Source organism: Triticum aestivum, chromosome 7D (assembly GCF_018294505.1).
Source record: "Triticum aestivum cultivar Chinese Spring chromosome 7D, IWGSC CS RefSeq v2.1, whole genome shotgun sequence".
Taxonomy (NCBI): Eukaryota; Viridiplantae; Streptophyta; class Magnoliopsida; order Poales; family Poaceae; genus Triticum; species Triticum aestivum.
The window spans coordinates 31,570,713-31,592,988 of NC_057814.1; the positions used below are offsets into that span (position 1 = coordinate 31,570,713).

The window sequence follows — 22,276 nt, forward strand, 5'->3', positions numbered from 1 at the left end:
GTCATCGAACCTTAAGTGTGTAGACCCTACGGGTTTGGGAACCATGCAGACATGACCGAGACGTTCTCCGGCCAATAACCAACAGCGGGATCTGGATACCCATGTTGGCTCCCACATGTTCCACGATGATCTCATCGGATGAACCACGATGTCGGGGATTCAATCAATCCCGTATGCAATTCCCTTTGTCTATCGATATGTTATTTGCCCGAGATTCGATCGTCGGTATCCCTATACCTTGTTCAATCTCATTACCGGCAAGTCTCTTTACTCGTTCCGTAACTCACATCATCCCGTGATCAACTCCTTGGTCACATTGTGCACATTATGATGATGTCCTACCGAGTGGGCCCAGAGATACCTCTCCGTTTACACGGAGTGACAAATCCCAGTCTCGATTCGTGCCAACCCAACAGACACTTTCGGAGATACCTGTAGTGCACCCTTATAGCCACCCAGTTACGTTGTGACGTTTGGTACACCCAAAGCATTCCTACGGTATCCGGGAGTTGCACAATCTCATGGTCTAAGGAAACGATACTTGACATTAGAAAAGCTCTTAGCAAACGAACTACACGATCTTGTGCTCTGCTTAGGATTGGGTCTTGTCCATCACATCATTCTCCTAATGATGTGATCCCGTTATCAATGACATCCAATGTCCATGGTCAGGAAACCATAACCATCTATTGATCAACGAGCTAGTCAACTAGAGGCTCACTAGGGACATGTTGTGGTCTATGTATTCACACATGTATTACGATTTCCGGAAAACACAATTATAGCATGAACAATAGACAATTATCATGAACAAGGAAATATAATAATAACCATTTTATTATTGCCTCTAGGGCATATTTCCAACATCACTTACCACCCCGTTCTCTATGAAACAGGCACGATGACCCTTGTCGAATGCGTAGTCAAGCATGGAGTACCGTGGGCCGATGTTGTCCGCAAGAGGTGCCCGCCTTAATAAATTTTCATAAACAAAAGCATCATAAGCATAAGCATACATAAACAAAAAATGAAATTTCTTGATTACATGAACTAGGGTTCATCTTAAGCATATTCCTCCAACAACATCTACTACACATGATGGATCACATCATATCAACATGCATCATATCAAAATAAAATCCTCCAACATGCATCATATCATCATTTTTTTAACAAATTTTTTTTGAAATAGAGTTCATCTTGAATGTATTTTCTCCAAACAACATCTTCATATCATCATATCAACATGCATCATAAAACAAAACAAGTCCTCCCACATGCATTACATAATAATTTTTTTAACAAAAAAATTATGAACTAGGGTTCATCTTCACACTAACATATGAACTATTGATTAGAGTTCATATTCAATACCACTAGTTACTTAAGAACGAAGAACTAGAACTACAATCAAGCTAAAACAATCCTAGGTGAAAAAAAAATTCTAATCTAAGTTCAAAAATATGAGGGATTTCAAGCAAATAATACGTTGAATCGGAAGCAAGTTTGCAAAAACTACTTGGAGGGATCGGAGGAGCTTACGATTCTCTCTTCGGGGCCATCTCGATCCGCAAAAACGATGAAGAAACGGTGAAGTCGGAGGGGGAGAGTGAAGGAGATGAGAGAGGGAGAGAGGGGCGAGGGGGAGATGAAACTGCCGACGGGGGAGGGGGAGGGGTGGGGAAATGGGCAGGGGCACGGGTCTCGGGCGAAATAACTGCTCGCACCCTACCGCCAGGGATGCTAGCGGTAGGGTTAGACAGCCTACCGCCAAGGACCCTAGCGGTAGGGCGCGACGGAGGGGGACGTCGGCCGTCACCGTCTCCACATGCTGACGTGGATTAGTACCCTACCGCCAGGTTCCCTGGCGGGAGGCTGTCTAACCCTACCGCCAGCACCTCTGGCGGTAAGAAAAAGAGTCAAATCCAAAAAAAATCCAACCGGGATCAGATCCTGAATTGGTACGCGAGAACGGTCAAAACATGAAATTTTGCCGCTCGGGTGACCTGAGGCCAAATGCATCCTCCATGACAGCTCAACAGCGGCACCTGCCAGCCATGAATCCTGCCGGCAGTGAATCGGTTGTCGGACTAGAGGTCACAGAACCGTCTGGTGCAGTCGTGCAGACGTGGGGAATCAGCGGTGGGTCATATCAAGTCGGATGCGACGGCAACTTGAACATCTATCAGACACAACGGACCTACTGATTATTAAACAAAATACAGAGGCAACCACATTCACATTGGCTGATTTGAATCGCGATCGAGGACAGACATATTGTATTCCCTAATTTCGGGCGGAACAAACTGAACTGAATGTTAGGATCAAACGAACGAAATGTGGCATCTTCACGAGTTGAGATCGGCAGAATCTAGAACAAAGATAACATCAAGGAGATTGGCAACACCCTGCAATTTACTGAGCATGGTCTATGTACAAAATCTGGATGGTTCGCGTTCAGCAGAGCATACAGGTATGAACTCTGATTCTGATTCTGAACGAGGCCTTGCCCTTCCACTTCTCGACGCTCAATCCGTCATCGCCAACGAATGAGACTCTGCAGGGTTGGTTGGACAGGAGCAGATCAAGATACCGCCGACGAATCACAGGAGGTCGCGAAGGCGACGGGGGCGGCCTTGAAGAGGAGGAAGGTGAGGCGCTCGAGGGAGAAGTAGATGAAGGTGCCGCTGGAGTGGGTGAAGAAGCACCCGAAGCTGGCGCCCACCACGCACTGCCACCCCACGCCGTACCGCCGGTCGAACTCCTGCACGCGCGGAAGCGATGGATCCTCAGCGACGGCGACGAACCAATCAACGGAGAGAGGGGGAGACGGCGGAACGGGGAGGGAACGCACCGTCTTGATGTGGCCGGCGATGGCGCGGCAGTCGTCGACGTCGAAGAGGTCGAGCGCGCGGGAGGCGGCCGACGTCGCCGCCGCCTGCATCCGCGCCGGCATGTCCGTGTCCTCCACCACCGCCTTGCCCTCCAGCATTCTCTTCTCTTCTCTTCCCGGCGGCGGCAGGTCTCCCTCCCGGTGCTGGTTCGTGGTGGTTGGCCGCTTCCTTGATTCTTGGAGGAAATGGGGGAGACGGTGAGCGAGTGGGGGGAAGGAATCTCAGGGAACGGACGGAAGACGGTGAGGAGGAGGTGGGTGGCTGTTGCTCTGCATTTACCTCCGGGTTTGCAGGAAGGTCCTCCTTTTTAGGGAATCTTATCTTTCTAATTTTTTTCAGAGGAAGTCGTGGAAAAAAATTGTGATTGTTTTTTTAAGAGACGTCATAATAACCAATGAAAAAGAAAAATGATCGGTACAATAAAGAGACAACCAGATACATCACGACAAGTAAAACATAAAACTACATTGAAAATCATACTATTTTATGTTGTTCTTGCCATTGATTGTCACCAGCCGGAGATTAAAAATTACACCTTACCAACAGTAAAGGAAATGGACAGATACGAATGCCCTCATTGTACCCGGCTTTAAAGACCACAATAGTTGCTCAACGCTTGAAACGAGATCTAGAAGTCACCGAACAAACATTTGTTCAAGCATCAATCCATCACCATGCCCGGGAACAACATGGAAGAAGATGTCGAAGTCGCATCAACCAAAGCCAGCAAATTGTTCTCCTCGATAGGCACATCAACTGTCAAGATCCGAAGAAAGCCAAAATATCTAGAGACACAAACTCCCACATGCCCTTCGGTGCCACTGGATGGGACGTCGTCGAGATAGGGAGAGGCCAGAGCGACCTTATTCTAACACGACATTGTTGCCACCACCTCATTGATGCTGCCACGGGAACAAATTCTAAGAAAAGGAAAAAAATGAAACAGACAGGTCCTCACTCCTCTTGTCGCCGCCGAGGCCACCGGACGAGGGAGGGGAAGGCGACCGAGGTGGCGGCGTGGAGAACACCTTTGGTGGCAACTAGGATTTGGAATAGGAGGCGTATTCGTACTTTTTGGTGACACTGCAAACTAGTAATTAGTATGCCATGTGGAGTATATAACAAGGACCGCTTATCTAAGAGGCGACTGATCATTTTAAGCTTCTTCCACTTAGCTTTCAACCATCGGATTTACCACGTCGCATGTGCCTCCCACTCACATACGCCTCCGTCACCCCCCCCCCCCCCCCCCCCGCCCGTTGCTCAAGCCACCCTCCGTTGTGCTACCTTCACCCCGCCATCAATTCTAACACCCACCCATCAATTCTACCACGTCACCATCAATTCTACCTTCACCCCGCCATCAATTCTACCACGTCGCATGTGCCTCCCACTCACATACGCCTCCGTCACCCCCTCCCCCCCCCCCCCCCCCCGCCGTTGCTGAAGCCACCCTCCGTTGTGCTACCTTCACCCCGCCATCAATTCTAACACCCACCCATCAATTCTACCATGTCACCATCAATTCTACCTTCACCCCGCCATCAATTCTACCACGTCGCATGTGCCTCCCACTCACATACGCCTCCGTCACCCCCTCCCCCCCCCCCCCCCCGTTGCTCAAGCCACCCTCCGTTGTGCTACCTTCACCCCGCCATCAATTCTAACACCCACCCACCCACCCCCACCCCCCCCCCTCCCTGATTGCCGCCACCATTCTCCAGCGGCGTGATGACCTCTCACCCCATCGTATCCAACTTGCTACCATTGTTGATGTTGTGGCAAGCCAAGGCATCGTTGGCCCCTGCTCGTTCACGGCTCACACTCATCATGCACTGTTCTCTCTACAAAAATCGATTGACATTGTTGAAATTTTCAGTTGCTTGAGAATTCACAACTGCAACGAAAGAAAACATGACGAAAAAGCTAAATCAAAGCATGTCGGACTTTCTTTTTAAAATGGCTGATTTAGGGAACATTAATTATCATAGTTACATCCCAATGATAGGGACTGTGAGTTTTCTACCTCGCATGTATCTCCTTACCGTTGTTGCTTTGAGATCCATCCTATGTTTTTCCTGGTAAATAATTATTAGGTGATGTTAGGCTGATGATAATTGGATCCCGTCAGTTGCCTAGACATCCGTTGGATGGCGCGCTAGATAACCTCCAATCTCTTTCCTGCAACAACTATCCACCCCAGCCATTTGCAACATGGCTCGTGGTGCGTTCGAGGCTTTGCAACACGAGCCGTGTTGTACTCCATCAAATAAAAAATATTTTCATCACCATATGGTTTATGTGTTGCTGCCCCTATCCTATCACATGTTGTGACTCCAACATGGACCATGTTGCAATCCCAGGCTAGCTCACAAGAGACATGCACAAGCGCGCCTCACACTGCACCGTCATTTGCAACATGGGTGATGTTGCTATCCCGGCTGAGCTCCCGTAAGGACAAATGTAATGCACGCGAGGCGGCAGATAGTGCAATAGAAATTAATCGGTCGAGTGCTAACCTTTTTAAAAATAAAATATTTCAGAGTACTATTGCAAAATCACGTTGGATTTTCTCTTGGTTCAAAGTTAAAATGTATCTTAAGAGCATCTACAGCCGGCGCCTCAAAGCCGCCTCATACACCCGGGCGGGCCGCCCGATCACTGTCCGGTCGCGAATTTTCGACCCAGGCGGGTGCCTCAAACGGGCGTCAAACGTCCGGACTGGCCAGCACCCCTCATATCTAGCCCAAATATGAGGCGGATATAGGAGTGCCTGGGCGCGGCCGCCACGTCGAACCCAATAGCCTGACCCTGTCGCAAACTCCAGGAATGCTCGGATCACCAAAAGGTTTGCGCGGAATGTATGAAGGTCACACCAAAGATGCCACCATCATAGTAGAAGCGGTGGCATCACATGACTTATGGATTTTGGCATGCTTTCTTTGGAATGTAGGGTTCTCACAACGACATCAACATGCTTCAATGATCTCCGGTGTTCAGGAGGCTTTGCAATGGGGAATCACCACCATGCAACTACACCGTTTGTCAACGGCCGTGAGTATAACATGGGATACTATCTTGCTGATGGTATCTACTCTCATTATGCAGCATTTGTGAAGACCATATCCGAATCGCATGGCAATAAACGGAAACACTTTGCAACAATGCAGGAAGCGACTACGAAGGATGTGGAGAGCGCATTTGGTAAGCTTCAAGCTTGTTGGTGAATTGTGCGTAGCATTCCAGTGATGTGGGAATCCGAAATTTTGTGGCAGCTGATGACATGTTGTGTTATTTTGCACAATATGATTGTCAAGGATGACGATGATGGTGTAGCACAATATCCCGGATGATCAAGATGCAGCTCGGCTTATATATGAACTTTCTGCAGATGCATCAGAATCTTTGAGATCATCAGGTGCACACGCAGCTACTCAATGATCTTGTAAAGCACATGTGGACCCACAATGGAAACCAAAGAGCACATTCGGACCAATAAATTTTATGTAAACACTATTTATGCTCGGTACCAACATATTTTAGTATGTGCGACAGTGGTTTGTATGATCGACGTGCATGAATTTGAGATATGTGGATGCGGGGAGTGAAATATGAGGGTTCGTCCGGATGCGTTCGCGGGCATCCCCGGGTGCGTCCGCATACGTATAGGAGGCTAGATTTGCCAAGTCCGGCTATAGATGCTCAAATGCAAATTGTCAAACATAGACCGGATATCTAATTCGGTGCCCAGGCTCATCTGCTCCCGCTCGGAAAACAAATCAAAATAAATACTAGAAAAATTCAAAACATTCCATTTTTTGTGTGATGGATAATTTGCCACGTGAGGTCCGCTCCAAATTTTAACTTATTTGGACATCTGAGTAGCTATCGGCAAAAAAGAAAATTCGGGTCAGAACAATGCGTGAACAGTAAATATTTTTACAGACCCCGATTTTGTCTTTTTTGCAGAGAGCTGCTCACATGTTCAAATGAGTTGAAATTTGGAGCGGACCTCACGCATCAAATTATCTACCACCCAAAAAAAGTTGGAATTTTGTGAATTTTTCTAGTATTTATTTTGATTTTTTTTTACCGTAGGTGCAGATGAGCTCGGGAGCAGAAACTCCGCGTCCAACATAGAAAACATACCACGAATCTCAAGACTAGACACACGTGAACTGGGCATAGCTCATATGGTTAGATTCCTTGTGGTGGCATAAACACATCAGGGTCTTTAGATGATGTGTTGGCTCAGTCTCCTAAAGGTGCTTATAAGGATTTGATGTGCGTGCGCACGTTTATAAAGATGAATGTATATGTGTATGAGCGTCCGTGTGTACCGTATTTTAAAAAAATTAGACACACAAATATATAAATATAAGATATGCCCCCGCACCGGGCTGCACATTTTCTCAAGAGCTGACACATTGGAATTTCGCACTGTAGACCAAGGTTTTGGATCCCAAGTGCACATTTTTTCTCGAGGGGCACCGGAATTCGCGGTTACCATGGTAACCGCAAAATACCGGAAAAAATTCGGACGAAATTTGAAATTAAATTTTGAATTCAATTTTTTTGTAGTCGATATAGATAGGGGTTTAACTTCAAAAATTATCACGTACCTGGTCCTGGCGGTTCAAGCCGAACTGCCCCTTGCTAAAAGGTCGCGAGTTCGACCCCTTGCGACTCCAACAAATTTCTAGCTTTTTTTAACTTTTGCATATCAAAAAGAAATTAAAAAGCATGGGTCAAGACTCGAACCCACGACGCGCTGTCTGCCACTAGGCCACGACCACTTATGCTAATATAGAAGAGATGGCCTATATTTAACTACACTCTGAGCGTTTGAATTCAAAATATTCAAAAAAATTGAGATTTTTTGCCCGGTACGAGTGTTTCTCGAGGAGGGGCGATAAACGCGGTAACCGGGCGAGATCGCGAAATTTCGTTCGGTTACCAAAACAGTGCTGTAGACAAAACTACCTCAATGACAGGCGGTAACCGAATACAACTTTCGTGTGTGCGCGTGTGTTCTCGTCAGCGTCAACGACCAAGATCGTGTATACATACTCTTTAACAAGACACGGCACATCCTAAAAAAAAAGACTTGGCACGACGCCACGGAGGATGCTGACGACTCTGGGGCCACCCAGCTGAAAGTGGGTGGGGGCCTCCTTGTCTTGTCCGGGCAGCTGACCTCTTGCGCAACAGATGGTTGGAAAAGTCGTCCAGAATCCAGATCACACTTGACTGAGTACGTGGTGACCATTGCCATTGACAGGTACAAGTAAGCTTGATCATGCCTCATCTCCGAGGCCATGCCACGATGGCCATCGCCGTCCACCACCTGCTCCTCGCGCTGGCGCTGTTCCCGCTCGCGGCGGCGCAGCAGGAGTACCAGGCCAACGCACAGTCCGACTGCTACGCCAACAACGGCAGCTCCGTCCTCGGCTACACCTGCGCCAACACCTCCAGCTCCCCGCCGGCATGCGACACCTACGTCGCATTCCGCTCCGACCTGCCCAGCTACGGCTCCCCCACACCATCGCCTACCTCCTCAACGCCAGCGCGCCTGCCATCGCCGCGGCCAACGACGTGCCCGTCACCTCCCCGGTCCGGAACAACACCCTGCTCCTCGTCCCCGTCCGCTGCGCCTGCACGGCCGCCGGCCGCTACCAGCACGACACCGCCTACGCCAATGTTAGGCCAATGATAGTTGGATCGCGTCCGCCGCTTGGACATCCATTGGATGGCACGCTAAACAGCCGTCCCATCTCTTTCATGCAACAATTGTGCGCCCCAGCCATTTGCAACATGGCTCGTGTCGCGTTCGAGGCTTTGCAACACGAGTCGTGTTGTACTCCATCAAATAAAAAGTGTTTTCATCGCAATATGGTATATGTGTTGATGCCCCTGTCCTGTCATGTGTTGCAACTCCAACATGGGCCACGTTGCATTCCCAGGCTAGCTCACAAGAGACATGCGTCACGTGCGCCTCGCACTGCCCCGTCCTTTGCAACATGGATGATGTTGCTATCCCGGTTGAGCTCCCACAGGGACACACGTAATGCACGCGCGGCGGCAGACAACGCGACAAAAATTAGTCAGTTGAGTGGTAACCTTTAAAAAAAATGTTTGAGAGTACTATACAATATCACATCAGACTTTTTGTTGTTTCAAAATTAAAATGTATCATAATAAACTTTGATACAAGATAAAAAACCTAACACAACAATGTGAAACAAAGATGAAAATTGTCAAACACACAGACAACATACCACGAATCTCAAGATCAGACACATGCGAACTAAGCATAGGTCAGATGGTTAGGTTCCTTGTGGTGGAACCTGTTAGGAATCTAATAGTATTAGTATTTGGCTAATTAGGCGATTAGCAGATTCCTTAGAATATTCTAACCGGTGGTTAGAATCCTGGAGTTGTCCAAACGCAGTAGATAGCGAACCATCGTCATGTCTTTTCAAACCGGCGTCGTGTCTTTCCAAAACGACGCGAACCTTGTAACCGGCATGTAAACACGACGGCTCAGGACATATAAGTACCTGCAGTCACTATCAATGAAATCAATCCTTTCACTTCAATCTTTCTTGTTTCTCTTCACGTCATCAACACTGCTCGAACCAGAGAATAGGCTATAGGAGAGAAAGAAAGGTGAGAAGAGATGGATTCTCTGCCCGACCTTGCTTTCGCTTTCGCTCGATTTGTGGAAGGGAACGCCGGGGCTTCCGTTTTCCTCACCGGACTTTCGGTCCGGCTGCTGCTCGCCGTCAGAACTTCGGCCACCGCCGTCAGCGTCGCCTGAACAGGAATGGCGGCCTCCGCCGCCGCAATGCACCATACCGTGCTCCTCTTCGTCGCTACGGTTCTGGTGGTGGCCTCCTTCGCCGCCACGTCCATCGCCAGCGCCTTCACTGTGGTCACCGCCGGGTGCACCGCAGCAACTCCCTTGGAGCGCCAGGACCGAGTACCAGGGCGGATGTGCCCAGGGAAGACGTCCTGGTCATGCCCCAAGAGGCTGCTGCCGCACCAAACGCTGCCGATGAACAGGTTGCTGTAGGGGTCGGAATCGAGTACGAGGATGAGGCCTCTGCCTCCAACATCACCACGGATGCCACGGAACTGCCGCCTCCTCCACCGGTGTATGCGCCCATGGAGTGGATGCTTGCCAGACCAAGCGCCGGATGGCTCGTCGACGACCCAGATCGCTACTTCTCCGACGAGGAACTCGCAGCGCCGCCTCCGCCGCTGATGTACTCTTGCCCAGGCTACGGGTACGGATCGGGCCTCCCGTCCCCGACGCCATCTGACGAGGACCCGGAGCACTTCAAGCCGCCGGGCTACGACCCACTGCCGGAGTTCTCCTCGCCGCCTGCTGCAGTCCCTCTGGACGCGCCCAAGCCCCGACTCGTCATCAACCTCCTGCCGAAGGTGAAGACGGAGGAGATCGAGGCCGCTGCGCCGACGCTCGCTCTCCTAGCGCGCCGCGACCTCAACCTCCCGGCGCTGGAAGTGGAGGAGGAGGAGCGCCAGGTAGCAGCGCGGCCGTCCGCACTCCCGACGCCCTCGCCGGAAGCCCGTGTGCTCCTCCGCCGCTTTGCATCAGCCATGGCTGTCCGCCCCACTGGAGCCCGCGCCGGCACTTGGTCGCCCGAGGAACTTGGCCTCACCGGCCGTGTCGCGGATCTCCGCCCCCATGAGGCCGCCCCCCAACTCCCCTCCTCCTCTGCGGAGGGGCCGCGCCGCCGCTGAAGGAGCCGGCCGTGGGCACCGGCGAGGAGCAGGGCCAAGCACTGGTGATTTGGGAGTGGAGGCATTTGGTGTCGTACCTAATCTGTCCTCTGGTCGATCCTTTTTTTTAACTGGAATGCTCCAACCGGTGCCGACACAGGCCACGGACCAAAACAGGCCACGTCTCCTGTCACTCGTGATGTGTAGTACTAATATAATCCTATTTGTATTAGACATACTAATTAGACGTACTCCCAGTTTGTATTTCCTAGCTGAAGATCTATATGGTTTTTGTAAATCTATATCGTAGCCCTTACATCCATTTATATCTGTAATATGACATGTTTATTAATATTTGTTTTAGTATATTATAACATGTTATTTGGTACAACAATTGTATTTTGCATTTAATTTTTTTCATGCAATGTTCTCTCATTAATATGAGATAAAAAGGCCAAATAAAATATATGATTATCTTGAATTATATGTGTGCAATCACACAGTAATGGCACTTCTACTGTATATTACAGTTTGCCTATTACTCAGAGGCATTTATTTTTTATGCCTCCATAGTGCTCTTCCAAATATATCAAAATTCGATGATATACACATATATGGCTTACAAATTATAAGTGTTCCTCTAGAACATATTTGTTGTTTACCAAAATAAATTTTACTATCAAGTAAAATTAATCAAATGCATGATCATACATGCAGGAAATATGGCTGACATCAATAAGAAAGAATTCCAAGAACTACAAATAGATGGAAGTAACTATCTATCATGGGCCATGGATATGAAAATATTCTTAAATGGACGTAGTCTCGGTCCTTGCATTGTGGCACCCCTCGAAAATGCTCCAGAAATACCTCAAGTAGTAAAGTATGCAGCATTGCACTACATAAGGCACCATCTCCATCCTGATTTAAAAACTGAATATTTGATGGAGGAGGATCCCTTAGCTTTATGGGACTCCCTCAAGGAGAGATATGACCAACAAAGAGCAGTAATGTTGCCGGAAGCCCAAAGAGAATGGTCTCTTATAAGGTTTCAGGACTTTAAGTCCATTGCTGCATATAATTCTGTCGTGCATAAAATTAACTCCAAACTAAGATTTTGCAATCAACAAGTTTCGGATGCAAACTTAATAGAGAAAACTTTATGCACTTTCCATCCCTCGATGAGGATATTGCAACAGCAGTATCGTCAACAGAAATACACAAAATATTCTGAGCTCATATACACATTACTTCAGGCCGAGAAGCATGATGAACTTCTCATGAAGAATCACAATGCTCGCCCAACGGGTGCCATGCCTATCCCTGAAGCACATGCTAATGCTCATTCTACTAGTAAATTTGGAAACCGTAAAAGGAACTTCCAAAAATTCAAGGGAAAATGGAAAAAGAATAATGGTCAAAAGACCAACGGTCAAACTAAGGGGAAAGGTCATTTCAAGAAAAATGATCAAAATGACAACTCTCAAACTTGTCAAAGGTGTGGATGCATGAATCATAACGCCTAATTCCCAAGCACCTTGTGGATCTATACATGAAGTATGGAGGAAAAGGCAAACAAGTTCATGGAAATAAAGTTGAAGCTCACTTCAACGCCATTCAAGATAACCCTCAAGCTGGTCCTTCTCAAAGCGATATTCAAGTATACAAGCCAAAGGACAATCTCATCCTCCATGAAGACATGCTTGTGGATTACACCCGAGATGTTTTTGGAGACCTCAGTTAATCTCCATAAACAAATTGATGTCACTTAGCTATTTAAATACTACAAGACGTTATATATTATATAACAATAAGTAGAATAAAGTCTTTCAGACTATGTATATTGCATTATGTGAATCAGACATAATATTGTAATGAATTTATATTTGAGATTGTCATATAAATATTATGTATGTAATTTAATGAATATATGAATAAAAATAAATTTATTCTAAAATATTCTTTTTCTATCTATAGAACTTTAACGGGAACAATCCGATGGAAGAAGAGTTATGTTTAGTGGATAGTGCTACCACTAACACAATTCTAAGGGAAGCAAAATATTTCCAAACTCTTACTAAGAGAAAGGAAAATGTTATGACCATAACAGGAAGTAACAAAGCAATTATTGGTTCAGGAAGAGCCACATTCACACTCCCTATGGGTACTACTATCGTAATTCAGAATGCACTCTTGTATCCTGAATCTATGTTGGGGATCGTAGCAGAATTTTAAAATTTTCCTACGCTCACCAAGATCCATCTATGGAGTATACTAGAAACGAGGGGAAAGGAGTGCATCTACATACCCTTGTAGATCGCGAGCGGAAGCGTTCCAATGAACGAGGTTGATGCAGTCGTACTCGCCGTGATCCAAATCACCGATGACCGAGTGCCGAACGGACGGCACCTCCGCGTTCAACACACGTACGGAGCAGCGACGTCTCCTCCTTCTTGATCCAGCAAGGGGAAGGAAAGGTTGATGGAGATCCAGCAGCACGACGGCGTGGTGGTGGATGTAGCGGGATCCGGCAGGGCTTCGCCAAGCTTCTGCGAGACGAAGAGGTGTAGCAGGGGAGGAGGGAGGCGCCCAAGGTTGTTATATTACTGCCCTCCCTCCCCCCCTTTATATACGCCCCCTGGGAGGGGGGGCGCCGGCCAAGACCCATCTACATGGGGGGGCGGCGGCCAAGGGGAAGGGGGGTGGCTTCCCCCCCAAGTCAAGTGGGGCGCCCCCCACCCTAGGGTTTCCAACCCTAGGCGCAGGGGGGAGGCCCATGGGGGGCGCCCCAGCCCACTAAGGGCTGGTTCCCTTCCCACTTCAGCCCATGGGGCCCTCCGGGATAGGTGGCCCCACCCGGTGGACCCCCGGGACCCTTCCGGTGGTCCCGGTACAATACCGGTAACCCCCGAAACTTTCCCGGTGGCCGAAACTGGACTTCCTATATATAATTCTTCACCTCCGGACCATTCCGGAACTCCTCGTGACATCCGGGATCTCATCCGGGACTCCGAACAACTTTCGGGTTTCTGCATACTCATATCTCTACAACCCTAGCGTCACCGAACCTTAAGTGTGTAGACCCTACGGGTTCGGGAGACATGCAGACATGACCGAGACGCCTCTCCAGTCAATAACCAACAGCGGGATCTAGATACCCATGTTGGCTCCCACATGTTCCACGATGATCTCATCGGATGAACCACGATGTCGAGGATTCAATCAATCCCGTATACAATTCCCTTTGTCAATCGGTATGTTACTTGCCCGAGATTCGATCGTCGGTATCCCAATACCTTGTTCAATCTCGTTACCGGCAAGTCTCTTTACTCGTACAGTAATGCATGATCCCGTGACTAACTCCTTAGTCACATTGAGCTCATTATGATGATGCATTACCGAGTGGGCCCAGAGATACCTCTCCGTCATACGGAGTGACAAATCCCAGTCTCGATCCGTGCCAACTCAACAGACACTTTCGGAGATACCCGTAGTGTACCTTTATGGTCACCCAGTTACGTTGTGCCGTTTGGCACACCCAAAGCACTCCTACGGTATCCGGGAGTTGCACGATCTCATGGTCTAAGGAAAAGATACTTGACATTGGAAAAGCTCTAGCAAAGGAACTACACGATCTTTGAGCTATGCTTAGGATTGGGTCTTGTCCATCACATCATTCTCCTAATGATGTGATCCCATTATCAATGACATCCAATGTCCATAGTCAGGAAACCATGACTATCTGTTGATCAACGAGCTAGTCAACTAGAGGCTTACTAGGGACACGTTGTGGTCTATGTATTCACACATGTATTACGATTTCCGGATAACACAATTATAGCATGAACAATAGACAATTATCATGAACAAAGAAATATAATAATAACCATTTATTATTGCCTCTAGGGCATATTTCCAACAGTCTCCCACTTGCACTAGAGTCAATAATCTAGTTACATTGTGATGAATCGAACACCCATTGCGTCCTGGTGTTGATCATGTTTTGCTCTAGGGAGAGGTTTAGTGAACGGATCTGCTACATTCAGGTCCGTATGTACTTTACAAATATCTATGTCTCCATTTTGAACACTTTCACGAATAGAGTTGAAGCGACGCTTGATATGCCTGGTCTTCCTGTGAAACCTGGGCTCCTTGGCAAGGGCAATAGCTCCAGTGTTGTCACAGAAAAGAGTCATCAGGCCCGACGCATTGGGAATCACCCCTAGGTCGGTAATGAACTCCTTCATCCAGACTGCTTCCTGTGCTGTCTCTGAGGCCGCCATGTACTCCGCTTCACATGTAGATCCCGCCACGACGCTTTGCTTGCAACTGCACTAGCTTACTGCCCCTCCATTCAAAATATACACGTATCCGGTTTGTGACTTCGAGTCATCCAGATCTGTGTCGAAGCTAGCGTCGACGTAACCCTTTACGACGAACTCTTCGTCACCTCCATAAACGAGAAACATATCCTTAGTCCTCTTCAGGTACTTCAGGATATTCTTGACCGCTGTCCAGTGTTCCATGCCGGGATTACTTTGGTACCTTCCTACCAAACTTACGGCAAGGTTTACATCAGGTCTGGTACACAGCATGGCATACATAATAGACCCTATGGCCGAGGCATAGGGGATGACACTCATCTTTTCTCTATCTTCTGCCGTGGTCGGGCATTGAGCCGTGCTCAATTGCACACCTTGCAATACAGGCAAGAACCCCTTCTTGGACTGATCCATATTGAACTTCTTCAATATCTTGTCAAGGTATGTACTCTGTGAAAGACCAATGAGGCGTCTTGATCTATCTCTATAGATCTTGATGCCTAATATATAAGCAGCTTCTCCAAGGTCCTTCATTGAAAAACACTTATTCAAATAGGCCTTTATGCTTTCCAAGAATTCTATATCATTTCCCATCAATAATATGTCATCCACATATAATATGAGAAATGCTACAGAGCTCCCACTCACTTTCTTGTAAACACAGGCTTCTCCATAAGTCTGTGTAAACCCAAACGCTTTGATCATCTCGTCAAAGCGAATGTTCCAACTCCGAGATGCTTGCACCAGCCCATAGATTGAGTGTTGGAGCTTGCATACTTTGTCAGCATTCTTAGGATCGACAAAACCTTCCGGCTGCATCATATACAATTCTTCCTTAAGGAAGCCATTAAGGAATGCCGTTTTGACGTCCATCTGCCATATCTCATAATCATAGTATGCGGCAATTGCTAACATGATTCGGACGGACTTCAGCTTCGCTACGGGTGAGAAAGTCTCATCATAGTCAACCCCTTGAACTTGTCGATAACCCTTAGCGACAAGTCGAGCCTTATAGATGGTCACATTACCATCCGCGTCTGTCTTCTTCTTAAAGATCCATTTGTTTTCTATGGCTTGCCGGTCATTGGGCAAGTCAGTCAAAGTCCATACTTCGTTTTCATACATGGATCCTATCTCGGATGTCATGGCTTCTAGCCATTTGTCGGAATCCGGGCCCGCTATCGCTTCTTCATAGTTCGAAGGTTCACCGTTGTCTAACAACATGATTTCCAGGACAGGGTTGCTGTACCACTCTGGTGCGGAACGTGTCCTTGTGGACCTTCGAAGTTCAGTAGTAACTTGATCCGAAGCTTCATGATCATCATCATTAACTTCCTCCCCAGTCGGTGTAGGCACCACAGGAACATCTTCCCGTGCTGCGCTACTTTCCGGTTCGGAAGGTGGGACTATCACCTCATCAAGTTCCACTTTCCTCCCACTTAATTCTTTCGAGAGAAACTCTTTCTCCAGAAAGGACCCGTTCTTGGCAACAAAGATCCTGCCTTCGGATCTAAGGTAGAAGGTATACCCAATAGTTTCCTTAGGGTATCCTATGAAGACGCATTTCTCCGACTTGGGTTCAAGCTTTTCAGGTTGAAGTTTCTTGACATAAGCATCGCATCCCCAAACTTTCAGAAACGTCAGCTTAGGTTTCTTCCCAAACCATAATTCATACGGTGTCGTCTCAACGGATTTCGACGGAGCCCTATTTAAAGTGAATGTGGCAGTCTCTAAAGCATAGCCCCAAAATGAGAGCGGTAGATCGGTAAGAGACATCATAGATCGCACCATATCCAATAGAGTGCGATTACGACGTTCGGACACACCATTTCGCTGAGGTGTTCCAGGCGGCGTGAGTTCTGAAACTATTCCACATTTCCTTAAGTGTGTACCAAATTCGTGACTTAAATATTCTCCTCCACGATCTGATCGTAGGAACTTTATTTTCCTGTCACGTTGATTCTCAACCTCACTCTGAAATTCCTTGAACTTTTCAAAGGTTTCAGACTTGTGTTTCATAAGGTAGACATACCCATATCTACTTAAATCATCAGTGAGAGTGAGAACATAACGATAGCCTCCGCGAGCCTCAACACTCATTGGACCGCACACATCGGTATGTATGATTTCCAATAAGTTGGTTGCTCGCTCCATTGTTCCGGAGAACGGAGTCTTAGTCATCTTACCCATGAGGCATGGTTCGCACGTGTCAAATGATTCATAATCAAGAGACTCCAAAAGTCCATCTGCATGGAGCTTCTTCATACGCTTGACACCAATGTGACCAAGGCGGCAGTGCCACAAGTATGTGGGACTATCGTTATCAACTTTACATCTTTTGGTATTCACACTATGAATATGTGTAACATCACGTTCGAGATTCATCAAGAATAAACCATTGACCAGCGGGGCATGACCATAAAACATATCTCTCATATAAATAGAACAACCATTATTCTCGGATTTAAATGAGTAGCCATCTCGCATTAAACGAGATCCTGATACAATGTTCATGCTCAAAGCTGGCACTAAATAACAATTATTGAGGTTTAAAACTAATCCCGTAGGTAAATGTAGAGGTAGCGTGCCGACGGCGATCACATCGACCTTGGAACCATTCCCGACGCGCATCGTCACCTCGTCCTTCGCCAGTCTCCGCTTATTCCGCAGCTCCTGTTTTGAGTTACAAATATGAGCAACCGCACCGGTATCAAATACCCAGGAGCTACTACGAGTACTGGTAAGGTACACATCAATTACATGTATATCACATATACCTTTAGTGTTGTCGGCCTTCTTGTCCGCTAAGTATTTGGGGCAGTTCCGTTTCCAGTGACCACTTCCCTTGCAATAAAAGCACTCAGTCTTAGGCTTGGGTCCATTCCTTGGCTTCTTCCCGGCAACTGGCTTACCGGGCGCGGCAACTCCCTTGCCGTCTTTCTTGAAGTTCTTTTTACCCTTGCCTTTCTTGAACTTAGTGGTTTTATTTACCATCAACACTTGATGTTCCTTTTTGATCTCCACCTCCGCTGATTTCAGCATTGAATATACCTCGGGAATGGTCTTTTCCATCCCCTGCATATTGAAGTTCATCACAAAGCTCTTGTAGCTCGGTGGAAGCGACTGAAGGATTCTGTCAATGACCGCGTCATCCGGGAGATTAACTCCCAGCTGAGATAAGCGGTTGTGTAACCCAGACATTCTGAGTATGTGCTCACTGACAGAACTATTTTCCTCCATTTTACAACTGAAGAACTTGTCGGAGACTTCATATCTCTCGACCCGGGCATGAGCTTGGAAAACCATTTTCAGCTCTTCGAACATCTCATATGCTCCGTGTTTCTCAAAACGCTTTTGGAGCCCCGGTTCTAAGCTATAAAGCATGCCGCACTGAACGAGGGAGTAATCATCAGCACGTGATTGCCAAGCGTTCATAACGTCTTGGTTCTCTGGGATTGGTGCTTCACCTAGCGGTGCTTCTAGGAGATAATCTTTCTTGGCAGCTATGAGGATGATCCTCAGATTCCGGACCCAGTCCGTATAGTTACTGCCATCATCTTTTAGCTTGGTTTTCTCTAGGAACGCGTTGAAGTTGAGGATAACGTGGGCCATTTGATCTACAAGACATATTGTAAAGATTTTAGACTAAGTTCATGATAATTAAGTTCATATAATCAAATTATTCAATGAACTCCCACTCAGATAGACATCCCTCTAGTCATCTAAGTGAAACATGATCCGAGTTAACTAGGCCGTGTCCGATCATCACGTGAGACGGACTAGTCAAGATCGGTGAACATCTCCATGTTGATCGTATCTTCTATACGACTCATGCTCGACCTTTCGGTCCTCCGTGTTCCAAGGCCATGTCTGTACATGCTAGGCTCGTCAAGTCAACCTAAGTGTATTGCGTGTGCTCCGAGGCCATGTCTGTACATGCTAGGCTCGTCAACACCCGTTGTATGCGAACGTTAGAATCTATCACACCCGATCATCACGTGGTGCTTCGAAACAATGAACCTTCGCAACGGTGCACGGTTAGGGGGAACACTTTCTTGAAATTATTATAAGGGATCATCTTACTTACTACCGTCGTTCTAAGCAAATAAGATGCAAAACATGATAAACATCACATGCGATCAAATAGTGACATGATATGGCCAATATCATTTTGCTCCTTTGATCTCCATCTTCGGCGCACCATGATCATCTTCGTCACCGGCATGACACCATGATCTCCATCATCATGATCTCCATCATTGTGTCTTCATGAAGTTGTCATGCCAACGATTACTTCTACTTCTATGGCTAACGCGTTTAGCAACAAAGTAAAGTAATTTACATGGCGTTATTCAATGACACGCAGGTCATACAAAATAATAAAGACAACTCCTATGGCTCCTGCCGATTGTCATACTCATCGACATGCAAGTCGTGATTCCTATTACAAGAATATGATCAATCTCATACATCACATATATTATTCATCACATCTTCTGGCCATATCACATCACATAGCACATGCTGCAAAAACAAGTTAGACGTCCTCTAATTGTTGTTGCAAGTTTTTACGTGGCTTGTATAGGTTTCTAGCAAGAACGTTTCTTACCTACGTAAAACCACAACGTGATATGCCAATTTCTATTTACCCTTCATAAGGACCCTTTTCATCGAATCCGTTCCGACTAAAGTAGGAGAGACAGACACCCGCTAGCCACCTTATGCAACTAGTGCATGTCAGTCGGTGGAACTTGTCTCACGTAAGCGTACGTGTAAGGTCGGTCCGGGACGCTTCATCCCACAATGCCGCCGAAACAAGATACGACTAGTAGCGGCAAGAAGAATTGGCAACATCAACGCCCACAACTGCTTTGTGTTCTACTCGTGCATAGTAACTACGCATAGGCCTGGCTCATGATGGCACTGTTGGGGATCGTAGCAGAATTTTAAAATTTTCCTACGCTCACCAAGATCCATCTATGGAGTATACTAGCAACGAGGGGAAAGGGGTGCATCTACATACCCTTGTAGATCGCGAGCGGAAGCGTTCTAATGAACGAGGTTGATGGAGTCGTACTCGCCGTGATCCAAATCACCGATGACCGAGTCCCGAACGGACGGCACCTCCGCGTTCAACACACGTACGGAGCAGTGACGTCTCCTCCTTCTTGATCCAGCAAGGGGGAAGGAGAGGCTGATGGAGATCCAGCAGCACGACGGCGTGGTGGTGGATGTAGCGGGATCTCGGCAGGGCTTCGCCGAGCTTCTGCGAGACGGAGAGGTGTAGCAGGGGAGGAGGGAGGCGCCCAAGGCTGTTATATTACTGCCCTCCCTCCCCCCCCCTTTATATAGGCCCCCTGGGAGGGGGGCGCCGGCCAAGACCCATCTACATGGGGGCGCGGCGGCCAAGGGGAAGGGGGGTGGCTTCCCCCCCAAGTCAAGTGGGGCGCCCCCCCCCCCACCCTAGGGTTTCCAACCCTAGGCGCAGGGGGGAGGCCCATGGGGGGCGCCCCAGCCCACTAAGGGCTGGTTCCCTTCCCACTTCAGCCCATGGGGCCCTCCGGGATAGGTGGCCCCACCCGGTGGACCCCCGGGACCCTTCCGGTGGTCCCGGTACAATACCGATAACCCCCGAAACTTTCCCGGTGGCCGAAACTGGACTTCCTATATATAATTCTTCACCTCCGGACTATTCCGGAACTCCTCGTGACGTCCGGGATCTCATCCGGGACTCCGAACAACTTTCGGGTTTCCGCATACTCATATCTCTACAACCCTAGCGTCACCGAACCTTAAGTGTGTAGACCCTACGGGTTCGGGAGACATGCAGACATGACCGAGACGCCTCTCCGGTCAATAACCAACAGCGGGATCTGGATGCCCATGTTGGCTCCCACATGTTCCACAATGATCTCATCGGATGAACCACGATGTCGAGGATTCAATCAATCCCGTATACAATTCCCTTTGTCAATCGGTATGTTACTTGCCCGAGATTCGATCGTCGGTATCCCAATACCTTGTTCAATCTCGTTACCGGCAAGTCTCTTTACTCGTACCGTAATGCATGATCCCGTGACTAACTCCTTAGTCACATTGAGCTCATTATGATGATGCATTACCGAGTGGGCCCAGAGATACCTCTCCCTCATACGGAGTGACAAATCCCAGTCTCGATCCGTGCCAACTCAACAGACACTTTCGGAGATACCCGTAGTGTACCTTTATAGTCACCCAGTTACGTTGTGACGTTTGGCACACCCAAAGCACTCCTACGGTATCCGGGAGTTGCACGATCTCATGGTCTATGGAAAAGATACTTGACATTGGAAAAGCTCTAGCAAACGAACTACACGATCTTTGAGCTATGCTTAGGATTGGGTCTTGTCCATCACATCATTCTCCTAATGATGTGATCCCATTATCAATGACATCCAATGTCCATAGTCAGGAAACCATGACTATCTGTTGATCAACGAGCTAGTCAACTAGAGGCTTACTAGGGACACGTTGTGGTCTATGTATTCACACATGTATTACGATTTCCGGATAACACAATTATAGCATGAACAATAGACAATTATCATGAACAAAGAAATATAATAATAACCATTTATTGTTGCCTCTAGGGCATATTTCCAACAATCTACACGTACCCTTATAAGTTTCAAAGATATCCGATCTAACAATTTCCATCTAAAAACAATAGAGGTGGATAACAAAGAATATTTGCTTTTAACAAAAAGCAACGGATATGAAGAACAAACTCTTGAAAAATTCCCTTCATTTTCATCTGGATTATACTTTACATACATAAAACCCGTACCTTATGTTGCGTACAAAATAATTTTTCAAAATCTTGATAAATTCAAGACCTGGCATGATCGCCTTGGTCATCCTGGAATAGGTATGATGAGAAAAATTATAAGTAATTCTGTTGGTCATAATTTACCAATTAAAAGATTTCCCAAATCATCAGATTTTGTATGCACCGCCTGTGCTACCGGGAAATTAATTATTAAGCCATCTTATCTTAAAGTTAAAAATGAGTCCCTTAATTTTCTTGAAAGAATTCAAGGAGATATATGTGGTCCAATACAACCTCTATCCGGACCATTTAGGTACTTCATGGTGCTCATCGATGCATCTACTAGATGGTCACATGTGTGTCTATTATCCACACGTAACCATGCCTTTGCCAAATTAATTGCTCAAATTATCAAATTGAGAGCAAATCATCCTGAACACAGGATAAAAACAATAAGAATGGACAATGCTGCTGAATTTAGTTCACGCGCATTTAATGATTATTGT

At 47.2% G+C, this 22,276-nt stretch overlaps 1 protein-coding gene across 1 annotated transcript; it reads right to left on the reverse strand.

Annotated features, from left to right (window-relative positions):
• Window positions 1–2,392: 2,392 nt before the first annotated feature.
• LOC123169663 (dynein light chain LC6, flagellar outer arm-like) lies at window positions 2,393–3,129 on the reverse strand. Its single transcript, XM_044587539.1, has 2 exons — window positions 2,855–3,129; window positions 2,393–2,764 (listed from the first exon to the last, which is right to left on the reverse strand). The coding sequence occupies exons 1-2, from the start codon at window positions 2,990–2,992 to the stop codon at window positions 2,585–2,587; spliced, it is 318 nt and encodes a 105-aa protein (XP_044443474.1). The 5' UTR covers window positions 2,993–3,129; the 3' UTR covers window positions 2,393–2,584.
• Between the last annotated feature and the right edge of the window lie 19,147 nt (window positions 3,130–22,276).

Bases quoted from the DNA above. Each gene is read 5' to 3' on its own strand.
- LOC123169663 (XM_044587539.1), bottom strand. From the start codon at position 2,992: ATGCTGGAGGGCAAGGCGGTGGTGGAGGACACGGACATGCCGGCGCGG. The intron at 2,765-2,854 runs GTGCGTTCCCTC...CCGCGCGTGCAG, and splicing joins TCGCCGGCCACATCAAGACG to GAGTTCGACCGGCGGTACGG.